This window comes from Puntigrus tetrazona, chromosome 10 (genome assembly GCF_018831695.1).
Source record: "Puntigrus tetrazona isolate hp1 chromosome 10, ASM1883169v1, whole genome shotgun sequence".
NCBI classification, from domain to species: domain Eukaryota; kingdom Metazoa; phylum Chordata; class Actinopteri; order Cypriniformes; family Cyprinidae; genus Puntigrus; species Puntigrus tetrazona.
This window is the reverse complement of record NC_056708.1, coordinates 2,205,153-2,223,104: the sequence shown is the minus strand read 5'-3', so window position 1 is coordinate 2,223,104 and position 17,952 is coordinate 2,205,153. Positions and strand designations below refer to the sequence as shown.

General features: G+C 41.0%; 1 protein-coding gene across 1 annotated transcript in view; it reads left to right on the top strand.

Moving 5' to 3' along the window:
- si:dkey-88l16.3 (low-density lipoprotein receptor-related protein 2) overlaps positions 1 to 17,952 on the top strand; it is a 30,008-nt gene that overhangs the window by 5,886 nt on the left and 6,170 nt on the right. The window contains 36 exon segments of the mRNA XM_043250223.1: positions 260 to 511; positions 587 to 802; positions 1,048 to 1,260; positions 1,345 to 1,608; positions 1,850 to 2,065; positions 3,644 to 3,853; positions 3,959 to 4,210; positions 4,286 to 4,501; positions 4,766 to 4,978; positions 5,067 to 5,330; positions 5,594 to 5,809; positions 6,897 to 7,109; positions 7,195 to 7,458; positions 7,552 to 7,767; positions 8,483 to 8,638; positions 8,887 to 9,153; positions 9,706 to 9,921; positions 10,197 to 10,349; positions 10,454 to 10,720; positions 10,881 to 11,096; positions 11,182 to 11,334; positions 12,066 to 12,317; positions 12,393 to 12,608; positions 12,941 to 13,108; positions 13,191 to 13,394; positions 13,472 to 13,639; positions 13,716 to 13,931; positions 14,067 to 14,296; positions 14,482 to 14,611; positions 14,697 to 14,890; positions 15,017 to 15,208; positions 15,522 to 15,735; positions 16,136 to 16,319; positions 16,393 to 16,594; positions 16,905 to 17,069; positions 17,500 to 17,706. Of these exon segments, the coding sequence (XP_043106158.1) occupies positions 260 to 511; positions 587 to 802; positions 1,048 to 1,260; positions 1,345 to 1,608; positions 1,850 to 2,065; positions 3,644 to 3,853; positions 3,959 to 4,210; positions 4,286 to 4,501; positions 4,766 to 4,978; positions 5,067 to 5,330; positions 5,594 to 5,809; positions 6,897 to 7,109; positions 7,195 to 7,458; positions 7,552 to 7,767; positions 8,483 to 8,638; positions 8,887 to 9,153; positions 9,706 to 9,921; positions 10,197 to 10,349; positions 10,454 to 10,720; positions 10,881 to 11,096; positions 11,182 to 11,334; positions 12,066 to 12,317; positions 12,393 to 12,608; positions 12,941 to 13,108; positions 13,191 to 13,394; positions 13,472 to 13,639; positions 13,716 to 13,931; positions 14,067 to 14,296; positions 14,482 to 14,611; positions 14,697 to 14,890; positions 15,017 to 15,208; positions 15,522 to 15,735; positions 16,136 to 16,319; positions 16,393 to 16,594; positions 16,905 to 17,069; positions 17,500 to 17,706 (7,595 nt within the window).

Here is a 17,952-nt window from a genome sequence, read left to right as displayed (position 1 = left end):
CTTTACTTTTTACATTGTTAAATGCTTGAGTTTTGCACTGTAAAAAGCAAGGAAAAATTATATTAAAATGCAAAACAAAAAGCTATGATGCTCACTTAAATTTTTACCTTTTAACTTTTACTTACCATGCAAGTATGGCAAGTAAACTTGACTTGAAGTATAGACTTGTTTTAATTTTGGTTGGATATTTTTAGTTTGTGTTTAGCTTGGTTTGTTGTTACAAAAATGTAGACTGAAATGCAACGCTCTATTCCTTCAGATGACTTCCTGTGTAGGGATGGAAGCAAGTGTGTGGAGAGGGATCTGGTGTGTGACGGCCGCTCTCACTGCATTGATGGGTCAGATGAGATGGGATGTCCCACCGAGGCTCCAGCACCATTCAGGTGTCGTATTGGCTCTAAACCCTGTAAGGACGGACTCGAGTGTGTGCTGCACAGTCATGTGTGTGATGGAGAGATGGACTGTAAAGATGGATCTGATGAACACGACTGTGAATATCAGTGTAAAGCAGGTAGAGCTCATGTAACTGATCCCTGACTGTCTTATGTAGCTCAATACGTGGGTCACTGACAGTGTTTCCTCATAGATCAGTTCCAGTGCGCTCACGGCAGGATGTGTATCGACAGAAAGCAGGTGTGTGACGGCACACCTCAGTGTCAGGATCGCTCTGATGAACTGGACTGTTTCGGTCACTCACACGAATGCAGGCATCAGTGTGATAATAAAACTCGCTGCATCCCGGAGAGCTTCCTTTGTGACGGAGAGAAAGACTGTGTGGACGCCACTGATGAAGCCAACTGCTGTGAGCTGATATTTAATTTTTTAAAGTGTCATTACTTTATAAAATTATCCCAGAAATGCCTTACATTTTTGTTTTCTATGGTATTGTTGAAAGTAAAATGTTACTATATGCACAAGAGGCAATTTCTAATTTAATGACTGTTACAGGTCTCAAAATACTTGAGATGGGGCATGTTTAACATGGTGCAGCATCTTTTTTTTTTTCCAGAATTCGGGTTGTAAAATATTACTGATCTTTGTTCACAGCTGAGATCAAAAGAGGCGATTTAAATTTGGTGACGCTGACCAAAGGTAACAAGAAAGAAGACTTGCAACCTCCGCCTCCAGTCTGTAGAAGTCCATCCATGATGTGTCCAGGAACATCTTTGTGCGTTTCCCAGAATCGATTGTGTGACGGCAAGATAGATTGTCCAGATGGTTCTGATGAAGTTTCGTGTGTACATGCTTGTTCAAAACCTAGTATGTCTTTGCTTCACCTTCAATGCAAATGATTTTATTCCAAAAAAAAAAAGCAATGCACTGACGTCTGTAATGTTATGCCAGGTGACTTCCTGTGTAAGGACAGAAGGAAGTGTATTGATGGGAATCTGGTGTGTGACGGCCGCTCTCACTGCCTTGACAACTCTGATGAGATGGCTTGTTACATGACGGCTAGAAATTCAAAACCAGGACCATTAAAGTGTCGTATTGGCTCTAAACCCTGTAAAGATGGACGTGAGTGTGTGCTGCAGAGTCATGTGTGTGATGGAGAGAAGGATTGTAAAGATGGATCTGATGAACGCAACTGTCAATATAAGTGTAAAGCAGGTAAAACTCTTGAAATGTATACATGTTACACTTTTTCAATAGTCAACTTTACACATTCTAAGTAACTCTGCAACTGCATGTCATCTAGCAGTCATTAGAGTATTAGTAGACGCGTGTAACACTTTATTTTGATGTGTATGCAACATTTACAGTTACAAAGTTACTAATAGTTATAGTAATAGTTACACACAACTGTTTTATGTAGCTCAATTCATGTGTAACAGACCGTGTTTCCTCGTAGATCAGTTCCAGTGCGCTCACGGCAGGATGTGTATAGACAGAAAGCAGGTGTGTGACGGCACACCTCAGTGTCAGGATCGCTCTGATGAACTGGACTGTTTCAGTCGCTCACATGAATGCAGGCATCAGTGTGATAATAAAACTCGCTGCATCCCAGAGAGCTTCCTTTGTGACGGAGAGAAAGACTGTGTGGACGCCACTGATGAAGCTAACTGCTGTGAGTTTTGAACATATGAAGTATTTTATATATATATATATATATATATATATATATATATATATATATATATATATATATATATATATATATATATATATATATATATATATATATATATATATATATATATATATATATATATATATATAGGGTTGGAGATCAACTCTGCAGGACAAATGTTGCTAATTGGTCACTAATTTATATAGGGCTTTTGGCAACACAGATTGTATTAAATCACTGGACAGTATAAAATAGGATAATACAATGATAGGGATGTGCCATTCTTTTTAGAACATAAATGTGTACATTGTGTTATGGGAAGTGTTCTCTGTTCCGGCTGGTCAAATTAATGCAATCCTTTAACAGATTTGAATAATAGAAGGGTATTAGTGTGTTGGGAATGCTAGGTTAAAAATGTCTTTAATCTAGATTTAAACTGACAGTGTGTCTGCTGCTTCCCGAACAGTGTTAGGGAGATTGTTCCAGAGTTTGGGTACTATCAAATTTTGAGAATGCAGTGGACGTACAGGTCTATAATGTAATAAGTGCTTGCTCAAGTATTGAGGAGCTAAACCATTCAGGGCTTTAGAAGTAATTAACAAGACTTTAAATTCTCTGATGTTTGATGGGGAGTCAGTGCAGTGTTGACAGAACCGGGCTAATATGGTCATTCTCCCTAGTTCTACTAAGGACTCTAGCTACTGTGTTTTGGACCAGTTGAAGTTCGTTTATCAAGTGTACAGAACAAGCACCCAATGAAGTATTACAATAATCTAACTTCAAAGTCATAAACGCTTGCGTTAACATTTCAGCATTTGAAACTGAGAGCATAGGTCATCATTTGGCTATATTTTTGAGATATAAAAAGTTTTACAGATGCTAGAAACAAGTAAAGATTGCTGTCAAACGGCACACCTAGATTCGTAACTGATGAAGAAGAATTAAGAGCAGCCATCAAGTGTTAGACAGTGTTCTAGATTATTACATAGGTCCAATATTAAGCACCTTTTTTTGCAAATGTAATATTGTTACTCATCTAGTTTTTCATCGACACTGCATTCTGTTAGTTTCTCAATTTGGCGCGCATCACTGGGCTGTGACAAAATATAGAGCCGAGTATCATCAGTATAGCATTGAAAAGTAACATCATGTCTCCTGATAATATCTCCCAGAGGTAACATGTAAAGTAATGGCCCTAGTACTGAGCCTTGTGGTACTCCGTATTTCTTATCTACAGATCTGTAGACCATATAACCCTAACCCTACAGTTTAATCACATTTGAATGTTCATGGTTCTAATGTGTGAGACATGACATCCAGGTAAAGGAAATGCAGTTTGTGCGTTTTGCTTTATTGCATTTTTAAATTTTGCATTTATTAAACTATTTTTATAGACCAGTTTCCAGGTTTTCCTTAAGCAGTGAATGCTGGTTCTCTGCTGAATTCTCTGACTCTTGTGCTTAAACATAACTAGGAATTTTATGCACAGTATTTTGGACTGTCTGATAGACGCTGTATTTATTTCTCATTACGTCATTTAATGACCACTGCTCTATTTGTACTTTCTCTGCACAGTGAATATTAACAAAGGGGAAGTGAACATGGTGCCGGTGAAAAAACCAAGCTCTGGTTTTGCACCGTCTCAGCCTCCGGTCTGTAGAAGTCCATCCACGATGTGTCCAGGAGCATCATTGTGCATTTCTCAGACTCAGCTTTGTGACGGCAGGAGAGATTGTCCTGATGGTTCTGATGAGGCCTCATGCATTGACGCTTGTGCAAAACCTGGTAAAGTACTTTAACATAAATTACCTTGATTTGTTTTTGCTGTTGTGAACACAAAATACAGGTAAATGGCTGACATCTTGAACATCTAAACCTGTGCTTTGCTAGGTGACTTCCTGTGTAAGGACAGGAGGAAGTGTGTGGAGAGGGATCTGGTGTGTGACGGCCGCTCTCACTGCATTGATGGGTCGGATGAGATGGGATGTCCCACCGAGGCTCCAGCACCATTCAGGTGTCGTATTGGCTCTAAACCCTGTAAGGACGGACTCGAGTGTGTGCTGCACAGTCATGTGTGTGATGGAGAGATGGACTGTAAAGACGGATCTGATGAACACGACTGTGAATATCAGTGTAAAGCAGGTAGAGCTCATGTAACTGATCCCTGACTGTCTTATGTAGCTCAATACGTGGGTCACTGACAGTGTTTCCTCATAGATCAGTTCCAGTGCGCTCACGGCAGGATGTGTATAGACAGAAAGCAGGTGTGTGACGGCACACCTCAGTGTCAGGATCGCTCTGATGAACTGGACTGTTTCGGTCACTCACACGAATGCAGGCATCAGTGTGATAATAAAACTCGCTGCATCCCGGAGAGCTTCCTTTGTGACGGAGAGAGAGACTGTGTGGACGCCACTGATGAAGCCAACTGCTGTGAGCTGTTATTTATTTTTTTAAAGTGTCATTACTTTATAAAATTATCCCAGAAATGCCTTACATTTTTGTTTTCTATGGTATAGTTGAAAGTGAAATGTTACTATATGCACGAAGCAATTTCTAATTTAATGACTGTTACAGGTCTCAAAATACTTGAGATGGGGCATGTTTAACATGGTGCAGCATCTTTTTTTTTTTTTTTTTTTTTTTTTTTTTTTTCCAGAATTCGGGTTGTAAAATATTACTGATATATGTTCACAGCTGAGATCAAAAGAGGCGATTTAAATTTGGTGACGCTGACCAAAGGTAACAAGAAAGAAGACTTGCAACCTCCGCCTCCAGTCTGTAGAAGTCCATCCATGATGTGTCCAGGAACATCTTTGTGCGTTTCCCAGAATCGATTGTGTGACGGCAAGATAGATTGTCCAGATGGTTCTGATGAAGTTTCGTGTGTACATGCTTGTTCAAAACCTAGTATGTCTTTGCTTCACCTTCAATGCAAATGATTTTATTCCAAAACAAAATAAAAAGCAATACACTGACGTCTGTAATGTTATGCCAGGTGACTTCCTGTGTAAGGACAGAAGGAAGTGTATTGATGGGAATCTGGTGTGTGACGGCCGCTCTCACTGCCTTGACAACTCTGATGAGATGGCTTGTTACATGACGGCTAGAAATTCAAAACCAGGACCATTAAAGTGTCGTATTGGCTCTAAACCCTGTAAAGATGGAACTGAGTGTGTGCTGCAGAGTCATGTGTGTGATGGAGAGAAGGATTGTAAAGATGGATCTGATGAACGCAACTGTCAATATAAGTGTAAAGCAGGTAAAACTCTTGAAATTCATACGTTACACTTTTTCAATAGTCAACTTTACACATTCTAAGTAACTCTGCAACTGCATGTCATCTAGCAGTCATTAGAGTATTAGTAGACGCGTGTAACACTTTATTTTGATGTGTATGCAACATTTACAGTTACAAAGTTACTAATAGTTATGAGAATTTTGATAGTCCACTTTAGACAAATTGTAACACACAACTGTTTTATGTAGCTCAATTCATGTGTAACAGACAGTGTTTCCTCGTAGATCAGTTCCAGTGCGCTCACGGCAGGATGTGTATCGACAGAAAGCAGGTGTGTGACGGCACACCTCAGTGTCAGGATCGCTCTGATGAACTGGACTGTTTCAGTCGCTCACATGAATGCAGGCATCAGTGTGATAATAAAACTCGCTGCATCCCAGAGAGCTTCCTTTGTGACGGAGAGAAAGACTGTGTGGACGCCACTGATGAAGCTAACTGCTGTGAGCTGATATTTAATTTATTTATTTTTTAACCGTTCACAAAAAGTGCATTTTTAAAATTTTTCTCAGTCGGTGAATGTTTTAAAGGTAAAATCACTAGCATCACAAAGTGGAACTGCAAACGTGTTACCCAAGACTACATCCCAATAGGTTTTCCAAAAATTCCACATTTCACGGGTTTGACTCCAACCCAAACTCATATCGCTGGCTCTAAGGCTCATTACTTTTGTCACTATTGGATTTAATCCCAACATGGAATTTGGGTACATGCCCTGCGAGCTAAAGTCTCTTAACAAGCACTTGCATCTTGACTCTGCGACATGCAATCAGTGCTGTTCACTTGTAATTAACGAGGGAAGCGATTGATGCCATCACTCGTCTAGAAGGACTTGTCCGTGTAACTAGATTCGAACACTAAGAACTAAACTGCCTTGAATGTAGCCTGCTCATCCTATATCTCCAGCATCATTAACAAAGTTTAAAAACAAGCTTAAAAGGCTATTTAGCATTCTAAAACTAACTAACCCAGGCACCAAGTCATATCAGCCAACGTGAATCTGATGTCTGAATCTGTTTGTGCTGTACTTTCCTTCAAAACTTTCGGTGAATGTTGGATGTTCTATGTGGACCTTTTGAGGAACCAACTATTTTTAACTGAGCAAACTCAGTCTATCCAATCATTGACATTTTGTTAACGTTACCTTATTTAATCCATCTCAACTTACTGATTTATTACAGAAATCAAATTCCCTCAAGTCATCTTGACCCTGCATATAGTTTTCTCCTAAATCACTGTACCCGTTATTTTGGTTGCAATTTCACACTTCATTAACATTTAATCATATCCATGGATCCTGTCTTATTTAAAACTGCTCCTTGTTACCCATATTCTCAAAAAAAAAAAAAAAAAGTGAAAAGACTGCTTTTTATGCTTTAAACCATTTTATTATATAGAGGTACTGAAATGAACACATTTGTTTGTTTGGCACTGTACATAACGAGAGAACAGTTGCCCATGGATTGAGTTATAGTTTCATTTGTTGTTCTGAGTTTAACCTTTAAGCATGTCTGAACTATTTGTTCACAGCTGAGATTAAAAAAGGGGATATAAATTTTGTGACGCTGAACAAAGGCAACAAGAAAGAAGACTTGCAACCTCCGCCTCCAGTCTGTAGAAGTCCATCCATGATGTGTCCAGGAACATCTTTGTGCATTTCCCAGAATCGATTGTGTGACGGCAAGATAGATTGTCCAGATGGTTCTGATGAAGTTTCATGTGTAGATACTTGTTCAAAACCTGGTAAATTTTTAATCTTAATCTTTTAATGTAAATCATTTTTCCCTAAAGAAAATGCTAAGCACTGACATCTGTAATGTTATGCCAGGTGACTTCCTGTGTAAGGACAGAAGGAAGTGTATTGATGGGAATCTGGTGTGTGACGGCCGCTCTCACTGCCTTGACAACTCTGATGAGATGGCTTGTTACATGACGGCTAGAAATTCAAAACCAGGACCATTAAAGTGTCGTATTGGCTCTAAACCCTGTAAAGATGGAACTGAGTGTGTGCTGCAGAGTCATGTGTGTGATGGAGAGATGGATTGTAAAGATGGATCTGATGAACACGACTGTGATAGTCAGTGCCAAACTGGTTAGACAAATCCCAGTACTCTAAACTTCATATCAACATTTTGGCTATTATATCCAAGCATTGACCTCGCCATGTTCTTTTTCTCCACCACAGGGCAGTTCCAGTGTACTTCTGGTGGGAGATGTATTGACATGAATCAGGTATGCGATGGCACTCCACAGTGCCTGGATAAGTCTGATGAAGCAGAATGCTGGAAACCCTCAAGGAGCTGCAGCATGCGCTGTGACTTTGGCGCTCACTGTATTCCTGAAGTCTTCATCTGCAATGGGATTAGGGACTGTCTAGATGGCACTGATGAAGCTAGCTGTGGTGAGCCAACAGTTCTCCTTGTATGCATTTAACTGATTTTTCTCATATGTCCAGTGATGTTCCTGAAATCTCTAGGTGTTTCAGGTCAACGTCATACACCTTACTCAAGTTGACCCCAGTTTGTGTCTAGATCATTGGTCTCCAACTCATTTGCTGGAGGGCCACAGCTCTGCACAGTTTTGATCCAACCCTTTTGGTCTTCAGGATTATTAGAGACTTCCATTCAGGTGATTTGGAGCAGGCTGGAAATAAGCTCTCCAGAGCTGTGGACCTCCAGGAATTGAGTTTGAGGCCACTGGTCTAGATGTAGAGCAACATAGCCATCCTAATGCTCTCAATGCTATTTCATTAGTATTACAGATGGCTTTCCTCCGCCCCTCTCTTGTGAAACCCAAATTTCCGAAGGCTTCGGCTAACAAATGAGCTGCAAATCCTCTGTCCCACTTCCACTAGGAGACTCTTAGTTCTCCATTCAGCCTGCTGACAATCGCTGTCCAGCCCTATGTGTTTGGAGAAGTTTCTCCAAACAATCTTCCCTCAGAACTGTCTTTAGCAACACAACCTGCTTGGTGGATTTAGACATGCATCAAAAAATGTGGCTTTACTAGTGAATCACTTGCTTGTTCCTTTCCAACATGAACCCAAATATTTAATTCTTCCACCAGACACTGTAAATAACCTGTTAAGATTCCATCTGCTCTGGGTTTTTTGACAGCTCTTTCCAAACCAGCTCAGACGAGCTGCAAGAGTCCCTCTGTACGGTGTCCGGGAACCTCAGTATGTGTGTCTCAGGCTCAGATGTGTGATGGCAGAAGAGACTGTCCAGATGGATCTGATGAAGCTTCTTGTATAGATGCATGTGCTGCACCAGGTAAAATAACTGAACGTCTCTCAGCTCTAACGCTCCTCCATCTCCTCTTTTTCTTCCTTGTTGTTTTTGTTGCTCCTTTTACCATTCTTTGTCCTTCTGCTTGTTCTCCTGTTCTTCCTTTACCTATTTCCCTTGTCTCCTCATGGTCCTTGTTGTTGTTGCTTTTGTTGTTTTAATGAACTGACGGAGAAGAACAAGAACTAAATGTCGTCATGACATATGGCCAATATGCCGTTTTGTTCATACAGGTGACTTTCTGTGTGAGGACAGGAGGAAGTGTATTGAGAAAGCTCTAGTCTGTGATGGGCGCTCCCACTGCCTTGATGGTTCTGATGAGGTGGGATGTTCAACCGTAGCAGCTAGAACCACAACCACTGCACCCTTCAAATGTCGTGTGGGCACTAAACCCTGTAAGGATGGACGTGAGTGTGTGCTGTACAGTCATATTTGTGATGGAGAGATGGACTGTAAGGACGGATCTGATGAAGAACAATGTGAACTTCAATGCAATCCAGGTAAGATGCTATCACAACTTCACAACACAAGCCCTGACCCATTTTGAAAAATAAGGTCAAGGCTGGAATACAGTAACTTAAAACCTTTGCCCAGATTTTTGCACGTGTGTGTGTGTGTGTGTGTGTGTGTGTGTGTGTGTGTGTGTCACACACCAAAAATGAGGGGAGGAGCAGGAGCCGTTCCTGCCTAGAATATGTATATCAGACATTGAAAGACAAATAAAACTTGTCCCATCAACACGTACTGGTATTCTTTTAGTAATTTATAATGTTAGGGGTGAGATCACTCTCGGTGGCTCCATTGCATCATCAAACCACCCTTTTAACCCCCGTAATGAGCTTATAAACAATTCTATGAATTATTTTATTCAGACTTTAAACGTAAAAGATTTCATTCAGTTACAAAAAAATTTAGATCAGATTTCAGGATGCCCTTTAGAATGTCACAGCATTTCAGGAATATCGCTGTTAATATACATGTATAAAATGCACAGTATGATGTTTAAAGATTCATCTGTTCCCTGTATGTGGACTTGTTTATTTTTGTTACAGGGATGTTTCAGTGTATTCAGGGGAAGAAGTGTATTGACTTCCGGCAGGTGTGTGATGGGACTCCTCAGTGTCCAGATCACTCAGATGAAGCAGGCTGCTGGAAGCCCACCAAGAGCTGCAGCATCCGCTGCGACGGGAACAGCCGCTGTATCCCAGAGGTGTTCGTCTGTAATGGTATGAGGGACTGCTGGGATGGCTCGGATGAGGCAGACTGTGGTGAGTTTGCTGTGGAAACGATACGTTTGAGATTATACAATTGGGATCTAAAAAGTTTTGCACCACTTTTTACACAAAGATTTAAAAATGATTTTTTTTTTTTTGTGATGAGCACTCCAGATAATTATTTTAAATCCTTTTTTACTTGACTGCATAATAACTGAGTTTCTGAGTACGTGCAACTCATTAAGCACATCACAAATCACTTCAATAAATGATAGTGAATAGAATTTATCATTTAAAGTGATAATTATTATTTTTTTTTTTTTTTAAAGCTATGCCCACTCCACCATCTCCTTGTAAAAGCCCTTACGTGGCTTGTCAAGGGACGTCGCTATGCATCCTGCAGCAATACCTCTGCGACGGGAGAAGAGACTGTCCTGATGGCTCTGATGAGAGACCGTGTCTTCGTAACTGCCCATATCGCAGTAATGAACATACTATTTGTTTTTGTTTTACTGGTGACATGCCTTGCCTTGCTTGGGATAAAGTTCCTTCTGTCTTACAGTTTCACAATTACCTTTTCTGCCAGGTGATTTCATGTGTAAAGACAGGACAAAGTGTATTAAGAGGGATCTGGTGTGTGATGGTCGTTCTCAATGTCTTGACCGCTCGGATGAGATGGGATGTCCCACTGCAGCACCCAAAACCTCAACCACACTGCTGCTAAAGTGCCGCGTGGGCTCTAAACCCTGCAAGGACGGCTTCGAGTGCGTGCTGTATAGTCATGTTTGTGACGGAGAGATGGACTGTAAAGATGGATCTGACGAAGCTGACTGCGCTTTTAACTGTAAAGCAGGTAGTTCAGCAAAAACAGATCACTATACAGACAAAACATAATCAAAAGTGTCATTTTTATAATAGCGATGTTTGTTTGTCTTTTTCTTTATTTACAATTGATTCTTATGAGTGGAACAGAATTTTTGGAACAAATAATTGACTTAATTTTTGTTCGTCAGGGGAATTTCAGTGTGCCCATGGGAGAAAATGCATAGACTTGAAACTAGTGTGCGATGGCAAACCACAATGTCAGGATTTTTCTGATGAGCGAGACTGCTTCGTTCGCAGCAAGAGCTGCAGCCATCGCTGTGACAACAAAACCCGCTGCATACCTGAGAACTTCCTGTGCGATGGAGAGAAAGACTGCGTGGACGGCACCGATGAGTCTGACTGCGGTGGGAAGACTTCCTTCTGGGCTATGTATGATTTTTGACTTAATGAAAATTATCTTCTTGTTAAATTTTTAGTTTTTGCCTTCAGGTTACCCCACAAAGGTGGTGAAGTGCGAGAGCCCTGCTGTGTTGTGTCGTGACGGCTCTCTGTGCATCCCTCACACCAAGCTCTGTGATGGCAAGAGAGACTGTCCTGATGGATATGATGAAACGTTTTGCTTTGACAGATGTCCAAATATAGGTACATACTAAAAAAAAATAAATGTAGTAGGATTTACTACAAAAAAGCAATTTCCAAGTAAAAGCCTATCCATAAGTAAAGTTTACTTGGGAATTCAAAATTTTGACTCTTTGTGAATTTTATTTAATTTTGGTGAATCGGTTTTAATTTTCATGGTAAGCATGAAGTATACTTAAGTACCTTTTACTCAGTTTCTAAATGTAGCACTGGAGAAAAGCATGCTATTAAAGCTTTGTTCTTAAGATAACATGTCTATGCAATGTAATTTATTATCCGGTTGAACACAGAAACCTCAATACTTTTGTACATCATACACAGACTTTAGGAATCAGTGGATAGTGTTTGAGTATTATGGGTCATTTTGAGTAATGTCACTAAATCTAACAAAAGTAACCATAAAACAATGTAAATACAACTCAAAAACGGTGTCAAATTAGACCTTTTTAATTATCCATGCTACAGTGCATGATGGGGAAATATGGTATTATAACTTTGATATTTACGTAATTTCAAGTAAATTATACTTCTGTTCAAACTTTAGTTTATACAAGCTTAAATTGAGTGCTACTATAGTTTAATTCTTGCCTGAACTAAACCATTTAATGTAGAACTTGCGCTATGTAGTATTTACCTCACCATAAAATCACGTTGTACAGTGCCATTTGCTACTTTTTGTACAAAATATTGCTATAAAGCATGTGCAATTTATTTATTTTTTTCTCTTCTTATAGGTGACTTCCTGTGTAAGGACAGGAGGAAGTGTGTGGAGAGGGATCTGGTGTGTGACGGCCGCTCTCACTGCATTGATGGGTCGGATGAGATGGGATGTCCCACCGAGGCTCCAGCACCATTCAGGTGTCGTATTGGCTCTAAACCCTGTAAGGATGGACTCGAGTGTGTGCTGCACAGTCATGTGTGTGATGGAGAGATGGACTGTAAAGATGGATCTGATGAACACGACTGTGAATATCAGTGTAAAGCAGGTAGAGCTCATGTAACTGATCCCTGACTGTCTTATGTAGCTCAATACGTGGGTCACTGACAGTGTTTCCTCATAGATCAGTTCCAGTGCGCTCACGGCAGGATGTGTATCGACAGAAAGCAGGTGTGTGACGGCACACCTCAGTGTCAGGATCGCTCTGATGAACTGGACTGTTTCGGTCACTCACACGAATGCAGGCATCAGTGTGATAATAAAACTCGCTGCATCCCAGAGAGCTTCCTTTGTGACGGAGAGAGAGACTGTGTGGACGCCACTGATGAAGCCAACTGCTGTAAGTGTTTTAACTTTAAAGGTTTTTTTTTTTTTTTTTGTAAAATACAGAGATCACCACTATTTACTTTTTCTAAATTATCACATTATTTTTTGTCACCATTTATTTTTTTATCACTGTTTTCTCTTTGCATGAAGAGGTGAAACTTGTCCTTTTATTTATAAAAATAAAAATTCCTCATGTATGTGTATTCTTTATTTTGTGTGTATGTGCATGTACACAATAGTCAACAACTGAAGTGAATCAAAACCTTACAAAGTTGTCCTGAAAACAAAAATGATTTTTAAAAAATAGGCTAAGATGTTAACTGTACTCACTGATTTGTTTTGTAGCTCCTATTGCTATCCCGTCCACCACAGACCAGCCCGTCTGCTTTACCCCTTCTGTATATTGTCATGAAACCTCGAAATGCATCTCACAGTCCCAGGTGTGTGATGGAAAGACGGACTGTCCCAGTGGAGCCGATGAGCAGTTTTGCATAGATTCATGTCCAGATCCAGGTAACGGGTCGATTTTTTTGTCCTTTTCTTAAATGTCATAATGCAATCCAGGACTGATGAAATGACTCTGTACTTCAATCAGGCCAGTTTCTGTGCAAGGACAGACGGATGTGCATTAGGAGATCCCTGGTGTGTGATGGTCAGCCACACTGTGCTGACGGCTCTGATGAGAAACAGTGCCCCACCTGTGCTTTATTTTGTGACCAGAAGAGGGTGTGCCTGACTAGCCAGCAGCTCTGTGATGGGAAACCAGACTGCAGAGACGCTTCGGATGAGAAAAACTGCTGTAAGTCTGTCAGCATATTTTATTAGTGAGCAAAGGTTGCGTATTTATCTAATTTCAACTTTTCCTGATGACTTCAGACACCGGTCGAGTGGTTTCAAGTACTTCATTGCCTTTGAAATGTCCCTTGGCATCCAAACCTTGTAGAGATGGGAAAGAGTGTGTCCTGTACAGCCATGTGTGCGATGGGGAGAAAGATTGCAAAGATGGGTCTGATGAGAGGAACTGTGAACGTAAATGTAGAAAAGGTATAGTGAAAATACAATTTCTTTTATTTTGGAGTTAAACTGGACAAACCTTTTATACTTTAATTCAACCTTCTAGACCAGTTCCAGTGCGCTCACGGCAGGAAGTGTATAGACATGAAGCTTGTGTGTGACGGCACACCTCAGTGTCAGGACCGATCAGATGAAATCAACTGCATGAAGCTCTCAGCGGAGTGCAGGCACCAGTGTGACAACAAAACCCGCTGCATTCCCGAGACTTTCCTCTGTGACGGAGAGAGAGACTGCGCGGATGGCACTGATGAAGCCAACTGTGGTAGGTCAACGGCACCTGTGTTTTAAGGTCGCAAGTTGAGGGATAAGGATCTTCATTACTTTTTCTAAACTAACCAAAGTAGTACGTCTAAGTTTGCATCATATTTCTTGCACGTGGACTTTGTTCATTCTGCAGTTGCAGAGGCCTGTTCCAGCGAGCGCTTCCGGTGCAGTAACGGTCAGTGTGTGGCGCTGGCCCTCCGCTGTGATGGGTTCGCTGACTGCCGTGATCACTCGGATGAGAAGGGCTGTCCTCAGCCTCCACACTGTCCCGTGGAGCAGCGCTGCCCTCACACCCACGAGTGTCTGCTGAAAGAGTGGCTCTGTGACGGAGACCAGGACTGCAAGGATGGGTCTGATGAGAGGGTGAGGAACCACACCGATTCACTGAGAGCCTTCTGCTTTTTTGGTTGGCATTTTGTGTTTGTGTGTGCCATTTTGTCTTTGTAGTATTTTGTTTAGTTTGGTTTTGAAGAGCGCAGACAAAGTAGACATGCAAGACATGTATCCAGGAGATTCGACAAACAACCTCTGCTTCTGTTCCCGTGTAGAACTGCAAGTTGATCCCGCTGAGGTGTGGGAAGTTTCAATGGCCGTGTGCATCTAAAACTCAGTGCATCGCAGTGACGTGGAGGTGTGACGGCGTAAAGGACTGCAAAGATGAGAGCGACGAATCTGGATGCGAGTGGACATTTTAAACCATTTCTATACTCCAAAGCAGAATCTTTTCGGCGCTACTAAAGTTTAAACATTGCTTGTTTTGTAGGTGGTCAAGTGAAATGCCCGACACACTTGTTCCAGTGTGGAAGCGGGGAGTGCGTGGACCCAGGTCTGGTGTGTAACAGGGCGTCTGAGTGTGCCGACGGTTCTGACGAGGGTCAGGGGTGTCTGAAGAACAACTGCTCCAGTCGCAGTCGCCCTTCATGCCAGCACTACTGCATCAACACTCCACACGGACCGGTTAAACATTCATTTATTGCCAAGTTTATTATGCATCAATTATGAATCAAACTATTATATTTTCGATTTTAGCGAGATTTAGTGTAACACGAACGGCTGTTTTCAAACGCTCTCTCGTGTTTCCAGAGATGCGGCTGTCAGATTGGATTCAGGCTTCAGTCTGACGGTTTAACCTGTAACGACATAGATGAATGTAAAGAGATTCAGCCCGCTGCATGCAGTCATAAATGCCTCAACACGCTGGGCTCTTACCTGTGTCAGTGCCACCCTGAATTTATACTGGAACCAGACGGCGCAGCTGCAAGACAGCAGGTATCGGTCTATATTGGCTGCAGGAGGCTTTGTAAAGTGGTTCACTTATTGCTAATGTTTCTAGTGAAGTACTACCAGGAAGCAACCAACCACAATTTACACTTTTACATGCTTTTATGGGATGGTCTCTTCTGAAATGGTTTGTTTTAAATAATTGCATGGGAAATGCTAAAAGTAGTGGAAATGTACGTGGACGTACTGTATGTACATGCAGTCCAATAGTATTTTTAATTTTTTTTACTGTCTATTCTTCTCTAATTGTATTGTATTGTATTGTATTGTATTGTTCTTTTATTTTTGTTTGTTTGTGTGCACAGAGGAACCTAGTCTTTTGATCTCCGAACAGTATGAGCTGTTTAATTTGGGTCTGCGAAGCTCCAGTATTCAAGCTCTCATCACACCAGGACGGAAGGCCATCTTCTCTCTGGACTATGACCGAAGAGAGCAGAGGGTGTACTGGGTCAGTCTGGAGGAGGAGAGTATCAAATATGCCTTCCACGGAATAAAGGACAACATTGAAACTATCGTCAAAGGTAAAAATTATTTTATGCATGTACTGTTTGCATTTTTTCGTTTGTTTGTTTGTTTGGTGGTGTTGATGCTTGCGAGTCTTGTTCATGTTGGGTTTTTTTGTGCCGTTTTGTTTTTGATGTGTTTTGTGGCGGTTTTTTTGGAGGGTGTGGGTTTTAAAAAAAAAAAAAAATTAGTGTTTTACTTTTTAATTTAAAAAAATAAATAAATAAATAAATTGATTGAATTTAAATGATAAATGAATTAAAGTTGATACTGGTGTACTAGAAAATTATTTTTATTTAAAACTCAAGCTAACTTTATTAAATATAGTTTGTAAGTTGTTTTGGAATATAACATTTGTTTTGGAATGGTTTCTTGAGAATCCCTGCTCCTCTAACCGAATTATTTTTGCACATTCAGGTGTGAAGTCTGACTCCATTGCTGTTGACTGGATGGGAAGGAACCTTTACTGGGTGGATGGTGTTGCCGGGCAGATTCTAGCTGTGAGATTGACCAGCAGTATTGTTAAGGCTCAAAACTACATAATAGTCGTGGATAAGGATTTACATCAGCCTCGTTCGCTTGTGCTGCTGCCTCAGAAGGGGTGAGAAGCTCCTCCACGAGTTTTCAGTCTCCGTGTATGGATGCTGATGAATGTTTCCTGATACTGTCTGCAGGATAATGTTCTGGTCTGAGATCGGAGGTCAGGCACAGATCAAGCGCTCTGGCATGGACGGCTCAGACAGGAAGGTGGTGGTCAGCCGCGGTCTCGAGCAGCCTGTCAGTGTGACTGTGGACATTCTGACCGACAGACTATACTGGACTGACCAGAAGCTCAGGTGTATAGGCTCAGCCACGCTGGATGGAGAGAACATAAGGGTACTGTGAAATGCTTCAAGAGAATCCAAATGATAAATGGCTCATACTTTATTTTGATAGTTCACTTTAGACTTTGTACTAGGAAATTTTGTAACTGCATGTCAACTACACATTTGCTTATTCTCATTAATTTGTAACTACATGTCTACTAGCTCCGAGTAGACTGTTAGGATAGTTTTAGGGTGTTTCATGTGAACCCATCAAAAGTGTTAGGTTAAGCAGACTGCTAGTTAATTTAGTTGCAAAGTTACTTACTGATAGTGTCAAAGTTGCCAAAAAATGTCAATGTTTGCTTTTTGTTGTTTGACAGTTCCTACAGCTGTCCGAGATGCCCAGTGTCTTCTCTGTGGCTGTGTTTAATGACGTGGTCTACTGGTCCGACACTCACAGAAGAGCCGTTCAAGGTGCCAATAAACTGACTGGAAAGAACCGCAAAGTACTTCTGAAGAGACCCGGACAACCATTCGACCTCAAAGTGAGAACCATATATACCGTACACATCACTAAGGGCCAGTTTTGCTACCAGCTCGCACCAGCTCAAATCGTCTTTTGGTGTTGATTTTGGGCCTGTCAGAATAGCTCTGAAAAGGCATGGGCAGTTATTTATTGAATGTGCGTTTGTAGTAGTTTCCCTATCAAATGCAAAATTTATGAGTGGAGAGTATTCAAATAAATCACGCAACTCGTCACACTCGAATTAATTGCAGCTTTAGTTACACTATTTCTTCCATGTTGTAATTTTAATGGTAAACCCCCTTGTATTTACCAAAAGATAAAACGTGAGTTAGTTAGATTTCGGTGAAGCTTGTTAACTTTCTATGCCCATCGGTGCTGGCTTTTAGTAAAACTGGCCCTAATTGTCATTTCAGTAGTCTTATACGTCAATATATCTTGTTTTGTTTTAGGTTGCCCACCCTCTCTTGCAGCCCAACATGTCTGGTCCATGCGAGGATCTCAGGTGCTCTCACGTGTGTTTGCTGGCTCCGGGGCCCAAAGCGGTCTGTCGCTGCCCGGCAGGTCTTCTCTTAGCTGTGGACGGGTTCACCTGCACCGGGTCCATGGATGATTCATCCTCTTTCCTCATGCTGCTGTCTCCTACCAGGATTACACAGGTGCTCTGCTCCAGAAGAGTGTTTGTGGAGTAAAATCTTTGGAATTACACTGTAGTTTTTACATCAGAATTGACCTTAAAAAGAATTGACCTTGCTTGCTTTCTGACATTGCCTAGTTAACAGCCAAATTATTTTATTAGTTACCAATTTATAAATAAACCTTATTTTATAGATTTTACATAATTACAATTTACAATGTAATTACGTTTATAAGTGCATTTAATTGCACAATAATAATAAAAATAA